Here is a 12,226-nt window from a genome sequence, read left to right as displayed (position 1 = left end):
GTCATGTGACCTCAGTGTTGACGTACAGTGTATGGGACATTGGCGCGGTTTAATCTGAACCCGGGAGTTACTCTGTGGTGTGGCGTCTAATTTTCATCTTCAGCAATGTCTACAATTCCACAAGACAGACTTGAAAATGATTACAAACACGACGAAAACAGGTAAGAGTTCAAAAAGCTGTAGTAGCGGCTCTATTTTCGTTTTGTTTATGTTTTGTCACTTGCGTCGTCGACTAACAGCGGTTTGCTAGCATAGCAACATTCAAAGTAATAGTCTCTAGGTGCTGCGCAATTTTAAAATAGTTTGGACAAAGCATTTCTACTCGTATCGTCTTCATTTTTGTTCTGTTTATACGTGTAAGTCATTGAAATGTTGCTTTGCAATGCTAATAAATGTCATATGTAATTCTCCCGCCAGTAGAGTAACATTGTGTTCCGATCATGAAAATATGGCGCCATAAGAGTGCAGCAGAGTTTTACAATGTCTTACTCCGTTTATATTCTGTCTTTGTATTAGTAATAAATTGTATTTAAGTATGTTTAACGCCTGTGTTAGTAGCGGGCTGTTTTGTGCCTGTTTTTCATTACTATTAAAGATTAATTCGAAGCCCAATATATGAGCTCTGTTTGTAAAAATTAGTTTATTTGACGAACTTTGGGGTCCAATTGTGAAACAACGATTTAAACGGTTGAATTACCATTAAACTGCAAATAAACATTGAATGCTAAATGTGACCAGACCAAAATGAAGAATTATTCACACTGTCTGGTTATTTTTATAGTGGACACATTATTTATTTAATTCAGTATAAATTGCTCATCGTTGACTTAAGTTAGTTTTTTAGTTTTAAATGCATGTCAACATGTCTAACAGGAACAAAGGCCCTTCCAGGTGGTCCACTTGTAGGAAACGGGGGGCAGATGGCAGTCTGAGAAGACCTAACCCTGATGAAGAGCTGAACAAAGACCAAAGATGTTCACAAAGGCCGGAGAGGTAAAGTTTATTCTTATTTATTTATTACACAGTGCTTTAAAATTAGTGATGCACCAATGTTTTATATTTATCGGCCGATTTTTGATGAATTTGAAACCATCGGCATATCGGCAATAGCACGAGAAAGGCCGATACCGATTGTTTATTAATTAACTGCTTAAAGAAATCCATTATATGTAAAAAATGAGTTAATGTTGTTAATAAAATAAATGCTGAATAGCAAAAACCACCTTTGAAGGTTGTCATGCTGTCTTATTATATTTGTTTTAATTTGTGCCTCTCTTATTATGTTGGTCAGTTGGATGTTAATTAGATCCAATAATTTGATGCAGAAATAAACTAGCTAATAGACCAACTGTATAGTATTGTATACAAGTGTTTGATATCGGTATCGGCCAGAAGTTGTCTGTTTAAATCGGAATCGGTATCGGCCCAAAAAAAATCCTATCGGTGCATCCCTATTTAAAATGCTTGACTCAGTCTGAAATTTCGACCTGATTACAACCGCCTGAAACTAATAACACACGGTGACCTAGATGCTGCAAATCATTTTAACAGGTACAGTTAATATTACACAAAATTAAATATAAATATGTCTTAATGACACACATGGCAATATATTTACAAATGATTAAACCAAATAGCCGTGTAGTAAGCTAGACATATGTGGGATATGTCGCCAACGCTTTATGCCCAATTTGATTGTGTCTCGACCACTTAATGAAAAAAATATTTTATTAGGGTTCATTAACATCTAAAATGCAGGACGCAACGCTTTCTTCTGCTTTTTAAAGCGCTCGCCTGTGAACACAAGTTTTGTTTCAGACGTCTCTATATTTGAGTGCGTTTAATTTTTTTTGGCTCAGTCATAGATGTATCAATGAATCGTCATTACTGTCTATTGCAAGAGTAACAAAAATCTATATGATGTAAAACTAATTTGTTTATTGGAATAAAATAAGTTTCATATGAATATGATGTTTACTAAAGTCCATTATATATTTGTTATTTTTTGACACAAGGTAAGTCTACATTGCTTTATACATCTAAGTACAAAAAATAAGTTAAGGATTTTTTTCCATCTGTTTCCTTGATAAATCTTGCTTGTGTATTGTATATCATGGGTTTCCAAAATTTTTTCAACCCAACATGTAATCTCAAGACCCACCATTTAAAAAAAATAATAGAAGAATAGGGAAAAACACAAACGCGTTTGTTCCCTTTGTTTTTGAATAATTTTAATTGAATAATATTAAAATACTTTATGGTAAGGCTGAAAGATTTTTGCAAAAATCATAATTGTTTAGGCTACTATATTTTCACTCAAGTGGAAATGATATATTCGGAAAAAAACTATGAATTGCAAGGCTGCAGAGAACAGTGCACTATTGCAGACTTGTACACTATTGAGGATTTAATGATATTATTTGAATATAGGCACTTGTGAACTAAAGTGTGCCTGAAAATAAGTCCCACTCCGGCCCTGGCAGCCTCACACCAGAAGGTACCTCGTTTAAAGGAGTAGTCCACTTTAAAGATGGGGCCCATTGACTTACCATAGTATTTTTTACTGCTATGAAAAGTCAATGGACACCTTTAAGCACCAGCTAGGTCAGGTGTCCTTTCTGTGTGGAGTTTGCATGTTCCCCCCCGTGTCCGTTATATTCCGTTTTTTTTCCCACAGGCCAAAAGCATGCACGTTAGGTGAATTGGAGATGCCATATTGCGTCCAATTAATCCACGTATATGGATTTACTTGTGTGAATCAACTTCATGGACTAACCAGTTCTCGCCTTAAATAGAGCCACAGATTCTGTAATGGCATGAAAAATACATAAACAATCAAATAACATGCGTGCCATCTTTTTTGTGTCCAGCTTTACAACCCCAGAAAGCGAAGGGCCTGTTTCCAGAGTAAAAAACTGGGGTGATGAGGTGGAGGCAGAGGAAATTCGCTCAAATGTCCGTCGTGACATGCATCGGTTTGTTGCCTCTCTTGGTTTTCTTTATAGGGGAAGATGTGATTAAGACCTTTTAAAATACTGACAATGAAAAACAGATACAGATATAATTGCTAACTTGTTGATTGTGTTACGTTCTCTGATTTTGCTCAGTAAAATGTCATGAGTTCAAACCCAGGGAACGCACATTCTGAAATAAATGTATACCTTGTAGTGCACTGTAAGTCGCTTTGGATAAAAGTGTCTGTCAAATGCTTAAATGTCAATGTAGTTGAATGTTGTCGTTTTTTTTTTTCAGATACAGAAGAAGAATTCTTACAACAGATTTTCCCCAAAGAGACAGAAAGGTCTCATCTGGAAGGTTTGTAAGAGTTTTTTTCTTTAATTATGTGTAACTGTAAGTTAACACAATATTACTAAAATTAAAGCCCATGTAGAGCAGCGTACCCTTAATCATCGGTTCTCACCTCCAGTCCTAGGGTGTTTCCCTTATTTAACAAACATAAAATAATCACTAGGGGTTAGGCTTGTTGCGAAAGTTGATGTAACCAGTGATACATGGTGCTTTAGCCTCTCACCGATTAGCCCACCTTGGCACCGTCTTTCATCATTTAGATTTTTTCTTGCAAGTAAATCATTTAGTTCCGTTAGAGGGAGCAGACACTAAAAACTGAATGTGTCTGGTGCGTGAACATACGTTAAGTCTTCGTTAAATCATTTTGTCCTTGACTCACATCCTGGGCACAGAATTATGCTCTTGCAGCATCTTCTCAAGGAAATCCTCGCTCTGCAATGGAAAGATTTAATGTGCTTACATCTATGCAACGGTTTACTGAGACTTTTTTTAAAGCAAATGTTTAAAATACAGTTATTTTGTGTGAATGACGCGTTTCGTCCAGTCCACTTCTCCAGTGCTTAAATCCAGTAGCGAGTACCACATCGCAGGGCTGCAGACTTACTTCTTGTTTTTGTTCCTTTAGTTCAGACTCCCAAAGTTCCAAAGACTCTTCTGCTAATAGTGACATCGAGACCGATGAGACGACGCTCATGAGAAGACAGAAACAGATCAACTATGGGAAAAACACCCTTGCCTATGACAGATACATTAAAGAGGTTCCCAAGTAAGTGTGAATTAGTAAGTTCAACATGACCAGGAGATTGTATATCAGAAAAGAAGCAAATATATGAAAAATATTTTTTTAAAGGTGCAGTGTGTAAATTTTAGAGGCATCTAGTGGTGAGGTTGTGAATTGCAACCAACAGTTCAGTCCACTGCTCACCCCTCGCTTTTGAAACGCATAAAGCTACGGTAGGAGAAACTTCGTCGGAGAAACTTAGTAAAAAAACTTTGTCCACTAAGAGCTTCTGTAGAAACATGGCAGCACAAAATGGCGACTTCCATGTAAGGGGACCCTACATCTATTTTATGTAGATAAAAACGTCTCATTCTAAGGTAATACATAATGGTTCATTATGAAAGGTCATTATACACCCCTGATAATATAGTTTTGTATATTATTTTGCATTTCGATCAAGAGATCCTTCTAAAAATTACACACTGCACCTTTAAGTCAGGATAAAAACAGTATTTGCGTAACAAAAATAAATGTTGTTAATTTTCTACTATCTTTTTGTTTGTGATTTATTAAGCGTATTTATTAACATTAGTTAATACACTGTGAACTAAAGTGAACAAACAATTAAAAGCTTTATTTCTATTAATTATCATTAACAAAGATTAATAAATACTGTAACAAATGTATTGCAAATGTTTTGTTCATGTTAGATAATGCATTAGTTAATGTTAACTAATGAACCTTATTGTAAAGTGTTACCTATTTATTTAAGAATATAGTCAAATGCAAAGCATACTTCATTTAATTTGAACGTGTACATAGGCATTGGACACATGCACATTTTAAAAATTTGAGTTTGATATCACAAAGAAAAGAGACTTCTGTGAGCTTTGTTCTTGATCATTTCCAAATATGGCCACTGGGCGGCACCAAATGCTTTTGCTCTTTAGTAGAATCGGGTGGAAAAGCTACACACTACACACAAGTAGCTTGCACACGTTTCGGCCCGTCTTGTTTAGTTTTTATCAACTGCCATGTGAATTGATGCCACCCAGTGCCCGTTGCCACCAAATGTAAAATAAAAGTGAAATTGAACTCTTATTTTACACACATACTTAATTTTAACTCTTATTTAATACACTGCTGGTTGTTAAAAGTATTTAACTCTTATTTTAGGCATATGAGACAGCCAGGTGTTCATCCAAGGACTCCAAACAAGTTCAAAAAATACAGCCGACGTTCCTGGGACCAGCAGATTAAGCTCTGGAAGGTCAGTCTTCACGCGTGGGATCCTCCTACAGAGGAGGGAAGTGAACTGCAGCAAATGTAAGTTTCAGAATCATCCAAACTGACAAAATGCCTAAATCTAACTTTTAATAACTTCATATAAACTGAAAGACTACTTGGAGTATTTGTACTTTATTTATCACACTGCATAGATGAAAACAACAAGATAATTGTAATAAAAATGAAAATAATGTTGAGCAATGTTAGGACCTTAACCAACACTTTAACTTTAAATCTTAATATTTTTAACTCATGTTATGTGACTGGTTTTAACAGAGAGGAAATTGATCTGGGTGACATCATGGACTTTCAGTTGGACGTGGAGTGTTCAACAGATACAGACAATGGATCTCCGTATCCAACATCTAATAGGGCGGCATCATCTTTTCAAGATGTAATGAAGCATGTTCAGAAACACAGAGAAATGTAAGATGTTTAATGTGTAAATATGTTATTAAACATCAACTGTGCTTCTATTGTGTTGCAGGACTCATTCGCAGGAACTCCTAAAAAGATGATGAAAACTGACGATGCTGACATGTCATGAGCAGCTCCACTGAGATCTTAAGGCTTTATGAGAAGCCTTAAGTTTTATTACACTGTTCGTCTCACTGTTTGTTTTGATTTTTATTGTGAAAGGATTGCAACAGGTTTTGGCGTGTTTCTAATACCACATCAATTTGTCAACTTCTTCAAGAGAGGGTGTTGTCATTATCACAAACATGTTCTTTACACTCACTGTTATTTGGGCCTTTGCAAAAGAAAATGTACATTTTTGGAATTTAATTTTGTTTGTTGGTAATCTCTGTGATGATCAGTGGAAGTTTTCTTGTATTTATAAGTATGTTGGTACCCAGATGGGTTCACTTGAAATTTCCTGTGTAATTAGTTTGTGGTTTTAGGTAAATTTTTATTTGCTTTTTTGATTGTTAATTTCTATTTTATATGAAACTTTTTGAATAAAAGATTTCAGTGCCTGATATGCAACCAAATTTATTTCACAACATAATACACAGGAGTCAAACTGCCATTAAAATATTTTGCTGCTCATTTTTAAAAGAAATGTTTACTTTGCATAGCAGGATTATAGACATTTTTTTTAACAACATTTAGTGTTATAAAGATCATGTTTGTATTCAAAACAATAGTTTAGTAACTACTCATCTAATATCAGCCAAATTTGATATGTGGGTTCTATCTAGTTGGCATGGGCTTAAAGGGATACTCCACTTTTTTTTGTAAATGTGCTCATTTTCCTAGAGTTAAACTTTTGATTTTTACCATTTTGGAATCCATTCAGCTGATCTCTGGCTCTGACTGTACCACTTTTAACATAATCCAAATTAGACAATTTGCATCGCGTTAAAAAAAACACAAGAGTTTGGATATTTTTCCTATTTAAAACTTGAGTCTTCTGTAGTTACATTGTGTACTAAGACTGACAGAAAATTATAAGTGTTTTTTAAGCAGATATGACTAGGAACTATACTCTTATTCTGGCGTAATAATCAAGGACTTTGCTGCTGTAACATGGCTGCAGGAGGCGCAATGATATTATATGTGGCAAATAATTTTATGCTTAAAATTAGGGCTGTCAAAAGATCAATCGCATCCAAAATAAAAGTTTGTGTTTACATAACATGTGTGTGTAATTATTATTTACATATAAAAACACAATCATGTATATATTTAAGAAAAATTGGTTATATTTATATATAAAAGATTTATATTTTTATATAATATAAATGTATATACAGTATATAAATGCAAAATTTCTTAAATATTCACATGAATGTGTGTGTATTTATATATACATAATATTTACTCACAGTACACACACATATGTTATTTAAACACAAACTTTTATTTTGGAAGCGATTAATCGCGATTAATCTTTTGACAGCCCTACTTAAAATACATCTTAATACATGCAAACTCTTGAAATGCTTACTTTTGGTTGATTGTCACATTTATACAGACAGCAAATAATATCACAGATAGGATCTGATCATTATTTCTTTTTTTTTTTAAATAAATTGCTTTATTTTCTATTGTGACTCATTTTGTTCACCTGCTTATGAATTTATCAAATATTAATTTTATTTCCAATTTGCATTGCTGGGAATGAGGGAAAATAAATGTCAGAAGGTGAGTGGTCTGATACGAGACCAACAAATTTATTATGACCTGGTCACCGACTGAAACTACGCTTGCAAAGTAGTCCTGCTTCTAATGTTTTTAATTGCGAATTTCTTCACATATCATATTCCATATAAACTTTGCAGAACATAAGCGGACAATTAAAATTATAGGGAAAGGCAAGGCAAGTTTATGTATAGCGCATTTCATACAAAGACGTAATTTCAAGTCCTTTTTTCATCATGTTTGTGGTCTCTTACATTTTCATCTTTTGATGTGCACCTAGCTTTAGTGTGCTGCAGTTCCATTTCTAAATGAAACACCTAATTTTCTATATCCAATCAAAGAACAGTGGAAAACAAAAGCCACTATTTTCCTTACACAATATTCACTCTAAAATACGTCACACCAGGGCAACCTTCTGATCTCTCCGATGAGGCCAATATGGAAGTGATTCAAACAGCAATTGGAGGCTGGCTCCAAAAGGGAGTCAATTCCCATAGACATTAGAGCAGAAAAAAATATGTTTACAACCTGGTACAAAAATTGTTTTTGGTCTGTATAGCTAATTTTGCGCTTCATGACAACTGTGAGGGGGGTGAATTTTATTGTAACTCATCAAAAAAAGCCACGTTTTATTTTGTGCCACTATATACTTACCTACTCTTGTAACTACTCATGTAACTTTAAATACGGAAAAAAATGGAAGTGTTTGGTGGCTTCTAAATTCACCCCTGTTTGGATCCTAAGGAATGAATGGGGCTAGGCTTAATGCTAACACATTCACAACACGCTGTACAAAGATTAAGTGTATGCATTGAAAAAAGATAGGTATGTATAAATTCATCTAAGTTGAGGTAAGAACATAGTAAGGTATTGAATAACGGTGGTGTTTTCCTTTAAGTCAAGGATCAGTCAGCAGGCCATCTCAAACATAGACATTATTTATGTAGACACCTCGTAGACTGAGCTGCCTATTGGATCTGACATATCGCGTGGCCGCCATCTTGGATGGGTGTCCAGTGCGCTCCCTTGCATTCATTTCTAATGAGGAATAATCATAACTCCCCTTATTTTTACCGGATTTTCACACGGTTTGAGTTGTTATAAGCGGCAGAGATTTAGTTATGATACAGGGCGCTGTCACACATTGAAAAATACTGCTTTCATGCTAAAATACTTTGTATTATGCTCTTTAAGTATGGCATATTGACAGAGGCAGACACTACTTAAGTATTTTACTTTCTACATAAAAGTACATTTTCAAGTATCTGTATTTTATCAGTGTTTTTCTTTGGAAAACTTATATTTCAAAGCATATTATCATAATTTTTACTCCACTACATTTCATAATTTCAAGTTTTTGGTTTATATTTAATATTTAAGTACATTAAACATCTACTTTTTACTTTTACTTAAAAAGTACTTTAGTACTTTTACTCAAGAAAAGTCAAAGTACACAATTTTTATGTAATTTTTACGTAATTAGGTATTTTATGTATTCAATTAATTAATATGAATGAATTGAGAATGAATTGGCTGTGAGAATTTTCATTCCTAAATGGCGGTCGCGCTACTGAAGCGCCATCTAGTGGCTATTGCCAAAAACGAATCTGATTTTCCCCTCTTGTTCTTCTATACTCTTTGCTACAGAGCTTTGATGACTCGGTCACAACAAAACCCTCCCGTTTTATTCACCTTATTCCGCCACGCCCCTTTTTAATTCTTCGCTCTTCCGCATTTTGTCAACCGACTTCCGCTGCTAATATGGCACAGTGCATTCGGTGGTTAGTTTGGGGGTTAGAAGATTGTTTGTAGTTCACTATAACTTTAGCCAAATGACAAATATCGCTACTGCTGTTAATGTTTTAAATTAGGAGCACGGAGAAAACTTCATAAGACGCTCGGATAGTCTTATATTGTCCCATCAATCGTCTCGTGGTTAGACGATATGAAGCGGCCGCGGCAAGTAACCTGGCATATTTAATAACCTCGTCCTGTCAGGAGTTGATGGAGCAGCATTGAAAATTATTAAAAGTATGTCTACCAATATTTACACAGTGATTTCGTCTTTTTTAAAGCAAATGTGCACCTTAGCCAGTCCAATAACTATTTCGTTTTTATGTGGTACCATGATAGAATTCATTTGCAAACTTGCCAACACTTATTCCTTCAAATCGGGAGACTTAAATCCTTTTAAGTGGAATCTACAAAGCTCACATATGGTTTAAGAAATTCCTTACAGATCATATCTGATCACATTAGGCTAAAGGTTTATATAACTGCATGGCAGGTTACATCTGATCACATAGTAAATGTTTAATATAACTGCACAACATCTGATCACATTGTAAAGGTTTAATATGAATGCACAACATCTGATCACACTGTAATTTTTAATATAACTGCAAAAAATCTGATCACCTTTTAAAGGTTTAATATAAAAGCAAAAAAACAGATCAGACTGTAAATGTTTAATATCACTGCATGACCTCTGATCACAAATGAAGGTTTAATATAACTGCACAACATCTGATCACATTGTAAAGGTTTAATATAAATGCACAACATCTGATCACACTGTAAATGTTTAATATAACTGCACAACATCTGATCACATTGTAAAGGTTTAATATAAATGCACAACATCTGATCACACTGTAAATGTTTAATATCACTGCATGACATCTGATCACATATGAAGGTTTAATGTAACTTTACAACAGGTAAAGCAAGACCACCCTGCAATAAATTAAGACACAGCTTTATCGGAGTCATCAGGAGCTGATCCCAAGTGTTTATCTGGAAGCTGTTGGTGTATGTACTGGTAAAGTGCTTGGCGACTGTGTAATGGATGCAATATCAACCCTGTGTAAAGCTGAACCAAAGATGGTTGTTTCTCAGCAGAGATATGTACATTTGTGCCAGCTCAACACATTGAAGCAGTTTCTCGGACAGGGTTTACAGGACTAGGATTTAATTATATTAGGACATTTTAGTTTTTACAAACAAACCCTACAAAAAAACAAGACTGGTGCGCATCTTGTGACAAAACAATGGCACTCATATATGTTGAGGTATGTCAGTAAAAGGTGTTTTTAAATTATTGTATATCAAATACGCATTTTAGCCTGGGACCATAAGCCCTGTCAGGGAAACTGCACCATTGTTTTCCCATATCAGATGTAGGTTGCTTCAGGTTGAGTTGTGATTTTAAAGTGTAGTTCTGGTCAGAGACGGATGGATCCTCTCATTGTGTTTCTGCATCACAGTTTAGGAACATCACAGGCATCATCCTCACAGTTGTCCACTGCATCACTACACATCAATGCATCTGAGAAAACAATATAACCATAAACAGTTTTATGTTAGTATTTAAAATAAACTTGCATCATGAGAATTAATATATAAATGGCACCCATACTTAAACAGAACAGTGTGTAAGAGAGAGATGCATTAAATAGAGACAGTAACATTATACACACAACCTTTAACTTCAGTGTTAAATAATACGTTGTTTAATAGGTCATTATCAATATCTGAATGAGAAATGAACTGACATTCTAGCATCTGAAATGTCAGTAAATTGTAGGAATCACGTGGGCTACTGTAAGAATGCAATGTACTATAATATCTCGTTGTACTATCGTAAATATAAAAATATAGGTGGATAATTAAAACCATTCAAATAGTTGCATTTTATAAACTAACGTTACTGATCTTAAGTGTATTTGTAGAACGGACTTCACAAATCTAACTTTAGGCGAACGAGCACAAAGTTAGCTAACCTTAGCTTACCTGAAACTGGCCACCTTTTCAACGCCCGGCGTGGTTTAAAGTTACCGGAACATCGTAGTCGAACCATTACTTGGGATAAGGGTGTTCCTCAGTTTGCTTAAAATTGGTAAGAAAGAAACATAAAGGCGCTCGAGTGAGCTTTTTAAGCTTAACGCGTCGCCTTCAGTCACTGTCTCAGCTGCTCATCGTCTATGCGCCCGGAAGAACGTTGACAAAATGAGCGAAATGGCGCCGCCCTTGTTGTCGTGAAAAATAAGGTGAATAGCAACTTCCCATTGCCTCCTCATGCCTGTATCACTGGGAAACCTTCAAATGTGAAGAAAAAACAGCGAGAGATCATGAGAGAGAGAGTACCAGTTCCTGCTGAACATTGACATAATATTATAAATAATAACGTAAAATAACATGAACAAAGTGATTGTTCAATCTTACTTGTGAAATGTAATCCCATGTGATCTGGAATCAATACTGCGCCGGTTATTGCAACCGTAAGCTGCACAAAATACGGTCATAGTAGTTGCTTTCTTTCCGTTAACTCCCATTGACTCTGGTGCTAGCGTACAGGAGACCCATCCAATATGGCGCCGACGCTTGACGCGTTCCAGTACGTCATGAGGTGTCTACGTATATAATGTCTATGGTCTCAAAAACCTGAAAAGTAGACTTTCTGACTCAAACTGGAAGCTCCCTGAGCTGCTCTCCACCACCCCACCTGAGTCCTAACTTGACTGTGGTTCAACAGAAATAAGTACACACGTTTTACATTCATATACTGGTAGATATGTTGTGTCATTTGTTTGTAATAATGGGACAGTTAACATAATTTACATGTTTGTTTTCTGGACACTAATACGATGAGGAAATTCTTCTGGAATTTCTTCAAAAAATCTTCTGGCACTATGAAAACATATAAAACATTAAAAAAAAAAATTATTTTGGCTTTTTAATACCAGGTGTTTAACATTTTTAGTT

At 35.1% G+C, this 12,226-nt stretch overlaps 1 protein-coding gene and 2 long non-coding RNA genes across 3 annotated transcripts; 2 read left to right on the top strand and 1 right to left on the bottom strand.

The window, feature by feature from the left end:
- slbp (stem-loop histone mRNA binding protein) lies at nucleotides 1-6,297 on the top strand. Its single transcript, XM_055178850.2, has 8 exons — nucleotides 1-161; nucleotides 874-993; nucleotides 2,871-2,975; nucleotides 3,253-3,315; nucleotides 3,935-4,075; nucleotides 5,207-5,356; nucleotides 5,594-5,711; nucleotides 5,805-6,297. The coding sequence occupies exons 1-8, from the start codon at nucleotides 106-108 to the stop codon at nucleotides 5,862-5,864; spliced, it is 813 nt and encodes a 270-aa protein (XP_055034825.2). The 5' UTR covers nucleotides 1-105; the 3' UTR covers nucleotides 5,865-6,297.
- Nucleotides 6,298-9,748: 3,451 nt separating this feature from the next.
- LOC141350021 (uncharacterized) lies at nucleotides 9,749-10,307 on the top strand. Its single transcript, XR_012357890.1, has 2 exons — nucleotides 9,749-9,812; nucleotides 9,967-10,307. It is a non-coding gene; the product is annotated as an uncharacterized lncRNA (long non-coding RNA).
- LOC141350020 (uncharacterized) lies at nucleotides 10,071-11,818 on the bottom strand. Its single transcript, XR_012357889.1, has 3 exons — nucleotides 11,687-11,818; nucleotides 11,255-11,560; nucleotides 10,071-10,790 (listed from the first exon to the last, which is right to left on the bottom strand). It is a non-coding gene; the product is annotated as an uncharacterized lncRNA (long non-coding RNA).
- Between the last annotated feature and the right edge of the window lie 408 nt (nucleotides 11,819-12,226).

The sequence above is a fragment of the Misgurnus anguillicaudatus genome, chromosome 16, assembly GCF_027580225.2.
Source record: "Misgurnus anguillicaudatus chromosome 16, ASM2758022v2, whole genome shotgun sequence".
Taxonomy (NCBI): Eukaryota; Metazoa; Chordata; class Actinopteri; order Cypriniformes; family Cobitidae; genus Misgurnus; species Misgurnus anguillicaudatus.
Note: the sequence above shows the minus strand (reverse complement) of the source record. Positions and strands in the feature narration are given on the sequence as shown.